We start from the raw sequence: 16,032 nt of genomic DNA on the forward strand, positions 1-16,032 counted from the left end.
GATTGAAATTAAATTCCAAAACAACCCTCAACAACCCTTTCAGGAATGATGGGTCATATATGCCCAGCGTTTTAGATTGTCTATAAAATCACAAAAGTGAGCTAGGCCACCATTTTCTTCAGTAAAATTGTTCATCTAGATATTGGCTTTACAGAAAAAATATGGGAGCTCAAATTTGACTGACCATGAAAACTCAGATATCCGAAACCTTGGGAAGATTTCGATTCTAAGAGCATATAAATAAAGTTTAAATGTTTGAATCATTTTGAACAGATGGGTGGTCAGATAAGATGGGTCATCCTGAACGTTAAGCCAGTGATTATTATTCAGGAATACGAGGTGCTCAAGGTACTTCAAAATACTCTCAAGTTCAGCCCACGAATCAGAGCAATGTTCTCATCATCGGTACATACTCAATCCGATGAAATAAGCATATGATCCTAATTTCCAATAACATGAGATCCAAGAGACAAGGTACCCAACATTATCTTGAGTCAACATCAAGTTGCACAATGACTATGAGGTTTGTTTTTGTAGGGCCTTAGAATCTTTGGGTTCACGAACTTGAATGATCAAGTAGTTCAAACATTACGACTTCCAGGACGTTTTGTATAACCTAAAAAGTCTGTCTACTACTGTATAAATAATAATTGAAGTCATATCAACCCAATGAACCTACTGGGATATTATATCATACATCATTCATAAGTTGGTTAATTGGATAAATCGAATGATCCGAAATCCAAAATAATTATTGGTCTATAATACATTCATTCCCATATGAGTCGCTTATGAAAGGACCATTGACTGAAGCATATTCGAGATGTGGAATAGAAGTTCCTTGGGAAATTATTCGAAAGAACCATCAGAGTGACCGAGAAAATATTTTTAGTATGGCATCATTGGCTTCCACGAGTCGATATCAAAATAAAATTTCAATGAAGAATTAAAAATTTTGACAGATGAGCCAGCTCTCGATTGAAAATCTCTTTAGTAGAGAAATAGAAATTTTCCATAATAAAATAGGAAATTGCTAATAAAGAACAATAATACACACAATAATAATAAATTAGCACTTGTAAAAGCAAAAATTGCAATTATATAATAAGAATTTTCCATAAAAAATCAAAATTTCAGCGAAAAAATGCAAAATTTTCATGAATTAATCAATAATGAACAATTAAAAAAAATATTTTATAATTATTTATTTCTAATATTGATGATTCTGAAAACAATACTGAAATTTGTACAAGAATGCTACTCAAAAGAAACAACAGTAGGAGGTTTTATTTGCATCTCTAAGATTACATATTAACTTTGTGATTCTCTGATAAACTTTTCGTTGTAGGAGTTCAGTTCAGATGCTTCGCTGAGGTTAATATCTTAAAAATTATTTAAAAAAACACTAATAAAAAAATTAAAAAAAAATAAAAATATAGGGATATTTTGGAAAATTTCTAAACCATTATAAATTTTTCTCGAAATTTTTATAAGATATTCGCGAGTCCACATTTTTTTTGTATCCTCCTGCTGCATTGAAGGTGTCATCAAAATTTTCGACTTCATGAAAATTTATAATTTCCATGCTGGGTTTAGTTTGATTTTGAATCAATTGAAATTGTCCATCTTCAAAATTGATCGGATATATGGTTTTAGTTACATAAGGTTTTTTTTAAATTTTTGTACTTGAAAAAAACCACGTGGTCATAGGGGGGGGGGTTGTTCAGCCAAATGACCACGATAAGTCACATGGGGGGAGGGGGGGTTGAAAATCTTCAAAAATATGACCACGTGGTTTCTGGATGGTCCCTAATAGCCAATGCTTAGTCGAGACAATTTATTGATCCAGAAAAGGGGAATCCATTGATCAAAACCACGATCAAAACTAAATTAATATATAACCGAGTGCTTTGATTTTCAGCTCGCTATTACAGGATATATTAATAATAATTTGAAAAAGGATACATTAGGATAGAGTATAGTATAGAAGCAAATGTTCAGTCGTCATTTGCTAATTGACGTTTTCCGTCAAAAAATGTATCTCGTTTTATTGTCTCAGACGATTCTTTGGCTTATTTAAGGTCAACTTTCTCAAAGAACCCATAATTTTTTATGTCTCTAACTATTTTTAAAATCGAAAACAAAAACCGTAAAAGTGCTGCACATGTGAACCGGCCAAAATCGGGCCAATAAAAAAACAGCGATTTTAAGTTTTTTATTTTAAATTTTAAAAATACTTAGAGGCGTAAAAAAATATGGGTTCTTAAAGTTGACCTTGAATAAGCCAAAGAATCGATCGAACAATTTTTTTTTGCGGGAAAGGTCAATTGGGGCACACCTACAATCCACATTATTCAATCATAGTAAAGCAGATTTTGCAATAAACTGATAATTAAATACAAGAAAGTTTGAAGTTTTAATTTCTGACTTGGTCTGGCTTATGAAATTTTCGTGTTGGGATTTTATTGACTTCCTATTGCATGATATACGACGGCTTGTAACTTTTCTTAAAATCTCGCAATTAATGTCTATGAATGTGCTTTATAATCACCATGCTGCGAGGTGGAAATGTCCCAGCGGGGATGTAATGTGGAAAAAGAAAAATATGTTGGAACTGAACAAAAAATAGTGCTAGTTTGACGTCAATATTATATTTATCATTATAACTCAACTATAAATTGTTCATGATATTTCTTAATCATCCTGTAAACTCGTATACAATACAATCCCATTTTTTTCTCTAAACATGAATCATTATAACACCTGCTCTGCCGTTGATCGCGAATAGTGATCGCGATTGGATTAGGTCAGGCACACGCTACTTGTCTGTGCCTGGATTTGATTGATGGCGGTTACTGCGCCGACCGGGTGCATGCTGCACAATTATGTCATTAAATTCATTGAGAGATTCGCGCGAAAGGTGTTCCTTTATGAGTAATCGCCTGCCTTGTACCAACAAACAGTAGTTGCATTTGATTAATTTCCGATTACCTGCTGATCGAGGTTCTTGCGGAATTCCACTCGGCTTTTCTATTGAATGCAATTGCGCGGGTTTTTCATTGGCATCATGTCAATTTAATTGTTTATGAAGGGGCATTTCCCATTATCCTGTTTCACATGGCTAGATCACGATTCCAGTCGAGCGTAACATAGCCTTGATTGTGGTAAAGCAAATAACCGCTAGACCAAAGAATTTTTAAATTCAAGTGAAAAATTGCTTCCGAACGAAGCGCCACCAGGGACAAGGATCAGAATTTGAATTGGTCACCATGAGTTTGTGCTGGGCACGCGTCGTAGATTCTGATCGCGGTCAACACACTCACGGATTCAGTTCAGCAGCCGGCGGTTGCAGTGCGCAGAGAGGCGAACGGAAGGATAGAAGCACGGGCCTGGTCTCGGTCGGGTTGTGTACCGCTAGGAGGTAGAGTTCGACGATGACGACGCGCGAATTGCCGTTCCGGTTTATTGATTCAATGTCAAGTGCAGCAGCTTCGTTGAGGTGGAATTAATTTTGACCGGTTGTTTTTCTTTCTTGTGGCTGTAGATTGGTAACAAACTGTTTCCTTGTACGGTTTTTTTTACGATGCCGGGGACAATTTGACACGACAGCGACAATGTTGTGATAATCAGCTTGCATGTTTACCGAAGGGCTAAAGCTGACTGCCGGTTCAACCTTCCGGGACTTGCATGGTCCTGGATCACTCACGCAGCCCCGCCGCTCTTTTGAACGACAAGCGTGCTTTTTTCAAAGGTGTTGTACTTTTTACAACTATGCGAGCCCCGGAAGGTTAAAGAGGTTTATCCAAGTATTTAACACATCGATGCATCTTGTTATACAGAGGGTGGAGCATGTTAGGACTAAGTTTAAAAGCTGAAGATTTAATGTGAGTTTGATGCGATATACTTGTTGATTAACTAAGCTCAGGAAGCAGATCGGAAGGAATTGGAATAGACGCCAATCAGCAGGGACGGAATCTTTCGAGTTGGCTCGATAAGCCCACAAGAAAGCTCTACGATCTGCTGAGTGATCCGGCTGAAAAACCTTTGTGCAAATGTTGTTTGAGTGATGCCAGTCTTTTAAAAAATACTTGCGAGATTTAAGGATTTCTCCAGGCGGGTGCTAAGCTGTCAAATTTTCGTTGCCACCAATCGAGCGAATGCCGACGGCACTAACACCAAGCCATAGTCTATGAAAAATAAACACTGCAGTGAGTGAGAATGTTCTGAAACGCACAAAGTTTGGATAATGCAAGAAACAACTGTTTCTGCTCACCACAGAGTTTCTTCTACCAACATAATTATTTATGTGCATATTTCGCGTAAGGAATAAAGTGAAAACACTACATATTTACGGGTTTGGTGTATTTTTGTTCGTTGCGATCTTTAATTTAATATGTGCTTTCGACACCACTCTCTCTTGTAAAAACGGTAAACAATACAAATTTTTACAAATACCACCAAAATTTATAATAGTATATGAACATTTTGACATTGGAGTATAAATTTATGCGCCAAAAAAGAGGGTACTGTCATACTTGCCAAACTCCATATGAAAAAAAATCCGTTGTCCCCCCTCTGGATTTCTCAGTTGGCGAACTTCGTAAGCCAAATGTCGACTACACTTCTTCTGAAGAAGCGTTAGAGCACTTTTTTGATACGTACTTTCCTGAATGTGTGGAAATAGCATCTTCAGATGTTCCTTATGTCTTTTGATTGAGTTATGGGTCTTGGGGTCATGCATCATATCTATTGAATCGATTCAATGGGCACTTGACAGTTTTGCTCCTCGCAAATTTCCAGGGGATAATGGGGTTGGGATATCAAACATGTTATGGAAAAACTCAGATTAATCCACCTAGCAGCGACGATGCCTTTCTCGATTCAATCGTTTGGTTTCGCTTTAGTGTGATACACTACATAAAAAATTGCCTACATTACGGCTCTTGCAAACGCTGTATAGCGAATCAAACAACCAAACTTATATGGTGCAACACAACATTTTCTTCATAACTTTTGAAGGCAATGATCGATCATAATTATATTCAATAGTGATCAACTAGGGTCCCGTCGAATGCAACTTGTTGCGAGAAAATCGATTAGGGATTACCTACTAGCTGCGAGAAAATCGATTAAAAATTCTACTACCTAGAATTACTTTCGTGTGCAGACACACACATACACGGACTGACAGACATTTGTTCAGTTCGATGAGCTGAGTCGATTGGTATATAACATCTTGGGTCTCCGAGACTTCTATAAATAGTTCGATTTTGGAGTGAAATGATATTCGGTACAAATTTGTTGTACGAGAAAGGCAAAAACTTCTAGGGGGCTGTCCACAAACCACGTAGACCGAAATTTCACTTTTTCAAACCACCCCGCCCCCCCTAGTAGACTTTCGTAGACTTTTCCGAACCCCCCCCCCTCTTGAAGTCAACTTAGACTTTTCCAAATTTTACGAAACATCATAGTGATTGGAAAAATATGGAAACCAACTACGTTTCAAGCAAGTCAGCTATTCAAATCCATTTCCATGTGAACATTACAATAAAACTCGTATTTCAAACCTAACTAAATCAAACTGAACAAAATCCAAAATCCAAAACAAAAATCAATTTTAAAGGAAATCAAATTTAATCCTCTGTCCATAGCTCCTGACATCAAATTTCATAGCCAAGTAATTTAATTTCTGTTTCATTCGATTCCTCCTAGAGGTGTGCGTCACCATCCTCGACACTTTTGCATCGGCGCGTCCTATAATTCTGAACGCCGGTTATTCGTGAAAACAGAAAAAAAAAATCAGAATTTCGAGAAATTTAGAGTTAAATTCGGAGAATGTCAAGTCTACATTCTAATAAGTTTTGCGTGGAAATTTCGTAAAAATTTCCCAAATGATAACCTAGAAGCTTCCAGGTAATACTCCAAAGAACTCTCCGTGATAATTCCGATGCTCTTCATGAAAATTTCATGCCATATTGCGCTGAATAATCATCTGTTGAAATCCCAAGAATTCTCTTTTAAATTCCAAAAGGTTCCCCGTTAAAAAAAACCCCGAGTAATTTTTCGTTAAAATGTAGAAATATTTCCCAAGGTAATTTTAAGTTTAAACGGACAATTCGATATATTTCCCGTGTAAACTTAGAAAAACAGTTTCCTACTATATTTTTCAAATTTCTCTTGCAAATTTGGAGCAATTTCTTAAGGAAATTTAAAAAATCTTATGGACATTCCAAAGAATTTTCTGAATAATATTTGGTGGAAATTATGGAGAGTTTTCAGTTATTTTTTATGGAAGATATTTTTCGTAAAAAAATCGAATAAATTTTCATAAAAATTACAAAGGCTTTTTTACAAAAACTGCAAACAATTTTGTGTTGTGGAAACTCAAACAGTTTTTGGTGGGGAATTCAAATAATTTCTTGTAGAAGTTTTTAACAATTTATTTAGAAATTTCGGAGATTTTCCATCGATAATTCTGAAGAAATTGCATTAGAACTGCCGAAGAAATTTACGAAGTAGTTTCCACGGTCATTTCGAAGAATTTTGCTTATATGTGCAAAGAATTCTAGGCTAAAATTCCGAAGAATTTCCGAAATTGAGAAAAATTTTCCGGGGACTTCCCAGAAAATTTCCAGTGGATATTCTGAAGGGTTTCTCACGAAAATTTTGGAGAATTCATTCTACAAGTTCCAAAAAATTTCTTTTGGCCATTCCAAAGACTTGTTCTTGGATATTCCAAAATGCTTCCTTTGCAAATTCAAAAAAAAAAATCCGTTGAAGTATGACATAATTTAATTTCCATAGTATCCAAATAAGTTCCGTCCGAAAATCAAAAAAAAAAATCTAGTGGAAACTGCAAATCCAATGAAGATTTTGAATTTTTTCGAAAGTTTTTATAGAATACTTTGGAGAATTTTCTTGCTCAACACAGAAGAATTTTTATGGAGAAATGCGAGAGATTGTTTCGGCAAATAAACCGGAAATCCTAAAAAAAATCAAACGAGTGAACTTAGCATAAAGCTGCTCTATAAATCGTTTAAAAAAAATAAAAAGTCCACGTGGACTTTTGGTATACCCCCCCGTCCCCCTTCATAGACTATCGTAGACTTTTTCGAAACCCGTCCCCCCCCCCTCAAGAGTCTACGTGGTTTATGGACAGCCCCTAGGGTGTTAGGTTCTTCAGATCAAATATTTCGGGGGCTGATAGATCATCATATTTGATGAAAAAATCGAGTTTTGCAACGAGTTGCACACGCTATTTTTTTGCAATGACAATGGGCTTTAATATGGTAAATTTGTAGCAAAACGGTACAAACTGATTTACTCCATATAAACTTAAATTATTTTGTAGACCTCGGCAAAATTTTTGCCGAGATTCCAACAGCCGAGATCCTTTACCGAAATTTCGTCAATATTTCGCCGAAAATCGGCAAAGTGGATTTTTTGCCGAGATCTCGGTAACGATTACCGATGACTCGGTAAAGTTTACCGAAATCTCGGTAAATTTTTTACCGAAATTCGTCGAAATTATTACCAATATCTCGGCTGTTGGATTCTCGCCAATCGGTAAACTTAGAATTTTAAGTGTGTATGATCATTTTCACCAAATAAATCATGTTGCTGCAGAGAACAATCATATTCCATGCTATCGTGCCACATTGCATAGGTCGACAAGCTTATGAAATTTACGGTACATGTATGCTGTCTCTAAACTACGGAAAATTAGTTTTAAATAACATTTGAGAAGCAAAAATGTTAAAAATTAGTATCATTCTAATGATTGTTTCAATATTTTTCAATAAAATAGTACAGTGTAGCGGCTTCAATTTGTCGTCGATCGCGTGACTCAATACGTTAGCATATAGTCTGAAAGATGCCGAAAGACTTTGGCGAAGGAGCTACCTAGCTGGAAGGTCTACAAAAAAATGTTATTACGCTTCGAAAATTGATTGTTCAAACCATATGCAAGAAATCAATGTTTCTGCCAGCACTACCGGACAACATATGTTTGTCAGAGGGCAAAGCCCATCTTCCTTCTTGTCGGAATTTTCACTTTGTGCAATGATTCCGAATAACTCCCATTAGCTCCAATCAATGCGTGTGCACAGTTGCCTACTTCTTTTTCTCGAAATCTAATCTCAAATGGGATTTTTTATTCACTAATTAGTTAATTAGGGGTCATTCAAAAATGATGTCACAGGTTTAAGGGGGGGGGGTCTAAGATTTTGTGACAGTCCATGTACTAGGTATACTAAAAAGCGTGACAGAGGGGGGAGGGGGGTCTAGAAATCTTAAAAAGTAGTGGACGTAATATTTGAATCGCCCCTTAGTGGAATTAACAGTTTGCCACACATTTATTTTGTAAATTCGTTAAATTGGCTAATAAGATAACTGATAGATAAAATGAAAATTTTAAATTAACTTGCTATCCCGATAATTCGTCATATCATTAATTCGTGAATTTGTTAATTCGTTTATTCTTCATTTATTATTTCTCTAATTCCAGGACTCCAAACATTTCTCCAACGATATCTAGCTCCGCAAAGAACTCCAAAATTATCCCCAGAAATTTATCCGGTTATTCTCTAGGAATTCATCCGGAAAAACATTCAGAAATACCTCCGGAAATTCTTTTGAAAATGCCTTTGAACTCTTTGAAGGATATCCTTGAGAAATTTCTACTGGAATTTCCGCTGAAATTCATCCAGAAATGCCTTCAGGATTTTCTCTAGAAATGCCTTAAGAGATACCATAGGTTTTCCTTCTGCAGTTCCTTCGGAAATTCGGAAATTTCTCAGGAATTTGCCCTGAAATTACTCTGAAAATCCACCCACAAAGAACTACCATGAACTTTTCGGAAAATTGCCACAGGGATTTCTACCGAAAATCCCTAAGGAATTATCCCATATATATTTCTTCTGGATACCTGGTTGGCTATAGCGTCGATACACCTATACGAAGATCGTCGGTCTTGGGTGATGTTTCTCCTGTTTCCCCGAACGTTCAGGGTTCCCAGGTAGGGATGAAACGATACCACTAAGGTATCGATACTTTTACTTTAAAGTAATATTGAATAAAAGTATCGATACCACTAAATATCGAATTAAAAGTATCGATACCTACTCGTATCATATGAGTACTCATAAATTTGAAATAAAATGATTTTGTCACTAACAAGCAGTTATCCATAATTTAGCTGTAATGAAAAAAATTGAAATAATAAAAATAGCAGTTGTGCGTTGCTTCCGTATTGAGTGGTTTGCCCTTGAAAACACGAGTAGATTTAAGTTCGGATTCCGGGAGGAATCACTTTCCCACTACTTTTTATCCATCGATTATATAATTAACTTACCTCGAGAGTGTATAAACAGCAAAACATATTTTAAATGTAAACCAATAGTTAATACTTTTTATCATAACATTGATAGTTACTGTATTTTTAATTCATGTTCCTATCGATGAAAATCTCTGATGCTGCTTTAATAAGACTAGTTACTAAAAAACAGCTGCAAATATTAGTGCAAAGTCAAGATTGGGTATTCTTAATATTTAATTTATTAATTTATATTTATCTATTAATTTATTTATTAAATTCTAATTGAATTGGATTGAAAATCGGGCACATTTCCATTTCTCAATCTCAAGTTGTTCATACGAAATCATTGAAATAAAACTTCGCTTTTGCAATTTTCACTAATAGTTTATAGCAGTTAGCAGAAATAAGTGTTGAGCGGAAAAAGTTGAAAGTATTTATTCTATTTAAATACTATTAAATTTTAGTATCAGATTATTACGCAAAATAAAGAATTTTTTTTTATTTACCTTTATTATATGTAATGGATTGTGATTTGAGTACTCAGTTGATTCAACTACTTCAATTCGATACTTACTTGGTATCGGGCATCAAAGTATCGATTCCAAAAGTACTTGGTATCGAATCAAAAGTATCGAGTATTTACTTGTATCGATTCATCCCTATCCCCAGGTCCGATTGCACCGCATGCAGGCATCGCGTTCGTGGCCTTCCACGAAGTCATCGGCCCTATCTGGTTCTCTGTTGAATATTGTTTTCGCTATTCTTTCTTCCGACTTTCGCACTAAGGGAGCGTCCACAAATTACGTAACGCTTAGATGGGGGAGGGGGGGTTGAGTGAAGTGTGACGGTCCATACAAAATTTTCAGATGTTTCATACAAAAAGTGTGACATAGGGGGGAGGGGGGGTTGAAAATGCTCAATTTTTGCGTTACGTAATTAATGGATCTTCCCTAAGTGACATGACCTTATACGATTCACAATATTTTCTTCTTAGAGTTTTGTATAGAGCAAATTTCGTTTTCGTCTGTATGTTGCGGGACCTAAGCTGGTTACGTAATCCGTAAAAGACCCTATTCGCAGCAGCAATACGTCTTTTCACTTCACGGGAAACGTCATTGTCACATGTCACAAACGTACCAAGGTAAACAAATTCTTCAACAACTTCAAACACATCCCCACCAAGCACTACCTCAGCATCAACACCACCAGGTCTTCCTCTATCTCTACCTGCCATCATGTACTTTGTCTTGGTAGAGTTAATGGTTAAGCCTATCCTCGCCGTCTCCCTCTTCAGTGGGACAAAAGCCTCCACTACTGCTCTTTCACTTTCACTGAATCGTAGGCTGCTTTGACATCAATGAACAGATGGTGAGTCTGCAAGTTGTACTCCCGGAATTTATCAAGAATCATCCGCAGGCTAAACATCTGATCCGTCGTTGATTGGCCCTCACGAAAACCTGCCTGGTATTCGCCGACGAAGCACTCCTCAAGTGGTCTCAGTCTGTTAAAAAGCATACGTGACAGGATTTTGTACGCCGAGTTCAGCAGGGTGATCCCTCTGTAATTGGCACACTATAGTCTTTTTTATATGTAGATTGGGCATATGAGGCCATCCATCCAGATGGCAGGCAGTTCTCATCCTCTTATATTGTTTGGATAATGTGGTGGATTGATTGATGCAGCTGCTCACTCCCGTGTTTGAGAAGCACGACCGGGATCTCGTCCTTCCCAGCAGCTTTACTGTTTTTCAGCTCGTTTAGAGCCTTATTTACCTCGTCTAGCGTTGGTGGTTCCACAGCTTGACCGTCGCCGATTATGTCCATCCTGCTCCTTAATACACCTTTATTTTAACAGTTCAACAAATCTTCTAAAGGAAGATCCATTAATTACGTTACGCAAAAATTGGGCATTTTCACCCCCTATGTCACACTTTTTGTATGAAACGTCTGAAAATTGTGTATGGATCGTCACACTTTGGCCAACCCCCCTCCCCCTCAAAGTGTTACGTAATTTGTGGACACTCCCTAAGTGCTCCTTGCATCTGGCTGCCACCATAGTCTTGTCTGTCAGTAAACTCCCTTCTCGGTCATTGCGCATGGCGGGCACTGGCGCAGTCTTAAGGTTCCCCCAAACACACGCGACGCGACAGTCGCGATGCGATTCTATCGCTTGGCGACAACGATTCTGTCGCCGTTGGTATGGAAGCGTAAATAGAACATTGCCTGCAGCGCCGTCGCGGCGATGAAATCGCTTAGGTCTGGGGGAGCCTTTATGCCGCGCGCCATTGACAGTTGCGTAAAACCTCCGCATATCGTTTCTATCCATGTTCTCCTGCGCTTCAGCTATCACATTCTCTTCGTGTTGCATTTTTTCTGCGTTGGATTCGTTTCTCTTCTAACCATGCAACACTGTACCGCTCTCTGTTGGAACGGGTACGAGCTATTAGCATTCGACTCCTAGTAACATTTTTCTCGACCGTCACACGCTGGCACTACTCATCAAATCAACCATTCCGTTGGCGTCGCTGTGCAGTGCCTAACACTCCCTGCGCTGTTGTAGTCATAGCTTCGTGGATATTTTCCCACAATCGCCAGATCCGGTGGCATCTCCTATCCGCTCATCCAGCTTATGGTGGTACTGTTCAGCAACTCCTTCAACTGACAAGCGTTAGATATTGAAACGGATCGTTCTGTTGTTTCGTGAATTCTTGACGCTGGAAAAGTCGCGCCCAAATTTTTGCAACTACTACTAGATAGTGATCCAAGTCGGACCTCTGAGGACCTTACATCTATAACATCCGAGAAATGTAGTCCGTCGATCAGCACGTGGTGAGCAAGTGTCTCCACTCGGATGTTGCTAGGTGTGTCTTGTGGATATTCTTACGTGCGAAGTAGGTACTGCTAATTACCATCCCTCTTGCAGCAGCAAAGGTTACAAGTCGCAGACTATTATCGTTGGTAGCGGAATGAAGGCTTTCCAATGAAAGGGCAAAAGCAACTTTCTCTTCCGATCTGCGCATTTGCATCCCCGATGACAATCTTTTCATTGTGTGTTGGGCACTCTCCGTAGGCCTTATCAAGGCTCTCATAGAACTCATCCTTCACGTCATCAGGCTTATTGTTCGTTGAGGCATAGATGCTGATAGTTGAAGAATTTGCCCTTCATTCTCAACACGCAAATGCGGTCGCTTATCGGCTTCCACCGGATAGCACGGTTCATCTGCTTCCCGATCACCATGAAGCCAACTCCCTCGTTCTGCTCTGTCATCACCGCTACAGTGGTACTTGAATGAAGTGTTCGCTATGGGATCCACCACCCGGAATTCACGTTCTCCAGTTCTGGGCCACTGTATTTCCTGGATTGCTACCACACTCACGCCGATCTTCTGCAGCTCACGAGCCAGGAGCCCAACAGGTGCAGGTTCATTCAAAGTTCTCACGTTCCTAGATCCGACTTTCCAATCGTTGGCCTTTATTCGTTGCCGTTGAATCAATCCGTTTGCTCTACTTTTGGATTTCTTGGTAACTGTGGAATCTTGGTAACTGTGGAATCCCTCACTGGTATTCGGACGATGATCAGCCGCCCCTAACATGGGGAACAGACGCTGTTGTGAGCCGCTTCTAACATGGAGAACAGACGCTCGATTAGATTTGCACCTCCGGAGAGGAGCAAATCCCCCTTCCCTGTCAGCATATGATCATAGTTCTCACCGGGGTTGGTTACCCGATCTTCCCTAAAGTTGCTCGTATCCCGGCCAGCGCCACGAGGAGGTCGGGATAAGAGTTGCTGGGTAAGAGACTAAGGCCGGCAAAATGGGGTCTATTTTATTCCTTCAGGTACGCGAAGTACCAAAAAATTGAATGAGGTAAATTATCTGGGGTCCACGGTACAATACTAATTTTAATTCGCGAATCGGACTATCAAAAATCTGTCAAAAGTAATCTTGCTCTGCGAGCAGGGTTATTTGAAAATTTTTGAACTGTCACTTTTAAGTTTAATTCGATTTTAATTCATGAATCGGACCAAAGCCGAAGAAGAGTTGCCTCTACCTTGATCGAATGGAACTTCCGAAGGAAGGGTCAAAAACACACATGTTAAAAATAGAATGAATCCGACCATGACCCTAATTTTCCTTTCTTTTGAATGCAAAGTGAATAATACTTATAGCACTATTGAATTACAAATTTCCACCAAGACGTAATACATCCGTAGATTACAAAAAACACATTTCGTCATTTATTCGCTGAATTAAGCCGAGCGATTAGTGTATAATTACAACTGAAGGAAGTAAACTGCTTGCGTCTCGCGAATTTCCCTTTCTGTCTGGGACGATGCCAAAAACGTTTTCCTTTAAATACCTTTCGTTGTATCATATTCTACTCATGTCGCGTCGGGTCGCAATATCGGCACACGAGGGCGTGTGTCACTGCCGGCGTTGGCACTAACATACCTAACAGGAACCACGCTTCAGCCACACTCCCAGCCGGTTGCAAAACTGGCTATTAGTAGAACAATAAAAATTATATCACATCAAAGTAACTTTCTAGTGCATTCTATCTTCATCTCGGTTCACTATTCAAAATAACGGATCATTTGCATGGTGTTAATTATAATGAAGGAGCATTTCGTTGGCAATCTTAATTATTTTTGCCTTTCTAGAACAACAAAGTTGTATTAGAAGACTATAGTTTCACTCAAAAACATAATTTTTGATAGATAAATCGTAGGAACATAATGTAAATTCTATTGGTACAGCTCAACTCGAAAAACTGTTCAAATATATGTTTGTGTGTGTATGTATGGTCATGCGTGTAGTATGAGCACATCTTAATCTTAAAGAAGGACTTGACCGATTCGATCGCAGCAGGTTTCAATCAAACTTTACCGGCAGAACAAGTCGCCGGCGACGGGCGGCCATTGATAGATGCCTGCCCCAACCCTTTTTGGTATTTGACTCTTATACAATTTATACGCCATCGATAAACCTTTTTAAAACACCTTTCACTGCATTAGAATAAAATATGAAGAGCAGATTTAGTGGGGCATGGCCCCGGGCCCCCACAAATCCTTGTGTTTCAAAATCAACCTTTGTTGTACATTCAAGGGCTCCCTCCCGGCTAAATCCGGCCCTATCTACGGCCGCCACACTTTCACTTTCAAGTTGTACAAAAGTTCTAGCACTTCGCCATTTAAAGATAATTGTCACTACATTCTCCGAAATCGATTCATTCTTGGCATTCCGGCGGTAAAACCATGCGGACTTACCTTGACATTGGGCATGTGTTTGAAGCGGGCACAGCTGATCGAGTACCCGTTGGCCATGGACCCACCGGGACAGAAAATACCATCCCCAGCCCCATCAGGGTAGCCAACGATGTTTCTCATCTCCCTGAGCACAACCTCCTCCATCAGAACAAACACCGGAGACACTTCGAATGTGTAGACACTTGGGTTCAAAGCATCGGTAAGGATTTGTCCCGCGAATCCGTATGGGTCGAGCGATGAAAACAGTTGATTCATGAAGTAGGGATGACCCGTTTTGACCGAGTGCTTGATGGTGGCCCTGGTCAGCTCCAGGAGCTTTTCATCCGAATCGGGTTCATCCTTCAGCTCCAGGTCCAGCGTTCGTTTGAGCTGTTCTGGATCCACCCAATTCAGAACCTTGTTGGCCCTTTCAGTGGCCCCGAAAACGGCGCTGTTCAGCACCTCGGAAAGGAAGTCGGTCAGGAACTGCTGGTGTTGTTCACGATTCGGAAGACTTGCGTATCGTTTCTCATTTGCTTTGGCGGTTTTGCTGAATTCTTCATCTTTGATTTTTAATACGGATCTTTTTAACGGTTTTGAAACTATCGTGTTCCCTGCACTGCAAAACAGTTGAACATCCTCATCTTCCGACACACCAGCACTGTCCGATCCACTAGACAAGTTGGAGTCGTCGATGACCTGCAGAGCGACGTCAAACATTCCGTTAGCTGGCATTTTTGGCACTCTGACACTGTCACACTTTCGAGGCACTTTTCGCGCGTTAGTAAAGAATGCTAAGACAACTGCAACAAACTGGTGACTAGTGGAACGAAACTGAACTGAAATGCTTCCTCGGAGAACAAGAAGCACCTAGAGCCGTTCGGTGGCTTATTGGGCTGGTCTTGTTTGAAGTAATCGGATTCAAACTAAGCCTGCCGCAGCGACGGGGCGCGCTTATATATAAACCCGAGTGCGAACGCCGCTTCGGGCAGCAACCCCCTGAGAGATCAGCCGTAGTGCATGTTCTACCCTTTACATGAGAACCGATCTACAACTGCTCAAATCTCACCCCCTGATTACGGTACGAGCGTGCGGTCGACCGTCCATGTGGAAGTACCAATCGAGGAATACCCCCATGATTTAATTTGATACGAGTGGCGATTGTGTGCTGACCAACTGTGTGAACGATCGTCAATCGCTTCGCTCGCAGTGGCCGGGAATCGGTTCAAATTTTATTTATTTAGATTTTCTTTGCTATACTCGTTTATTGACCGCTATTCAATTAGAAAACAATAAATAGAATCGTGTTTACCAACTAACTTTAAGTATATTTTAAACAAATGCCAGTAAATTTAACATAATCTTAAGAAAAAATAACGTAGTTTTGGGATACCATACTGAATTCTCGAATTGAGTGAGGTACTTTTTTCTTACGGTTAGGTTTATTGATTTGCCTTCAAATTATATCAAAT

The 16,032-nt window shown here is 39.2% G+C and overlaps 1 protein-coding gene across 1 annotated transcript in view; it reads right to left on the bottom strand.

Moving 5' to 3' along the window:
- Positions 1-15,501, bottom strand: part of LOC134212706 (cysteine sulfinic acid decarboxylase) — a 35,991-nt gene extending 20,490 nt beyond the window's left edge. Inside the window, exon 1 of the mRNA XM_062690792.1 lies at positions 14,582-15,501. Coding sequence (XP_062546776.1) covers positions 14,582-15,295 — 714 coding nt within the window. The 5' untranslated portion in view covers positions 15,296-15,501. The remainder of the gene's footprint in view (positions 1-14,581) is intronic.
- Positions 15,502-16,032: the final 531 nt, after the last annotated feature.

The sequence above is a fragment of the Armigeres subalbatus genome, chromosome 2 (genome assembly GCF_024139115.2).
Source record: "Armigeres subalbatus isolate Guangzhou_Male chromosome 2, GZ_Asu_2, whole genome shotgun sequence".
Lineage (NCBI taxonomy): Eukaryota > Metazoa > Arthropoda > Insecta > Diptera > Culicidae > Armigeres > Armigeres subalbatus.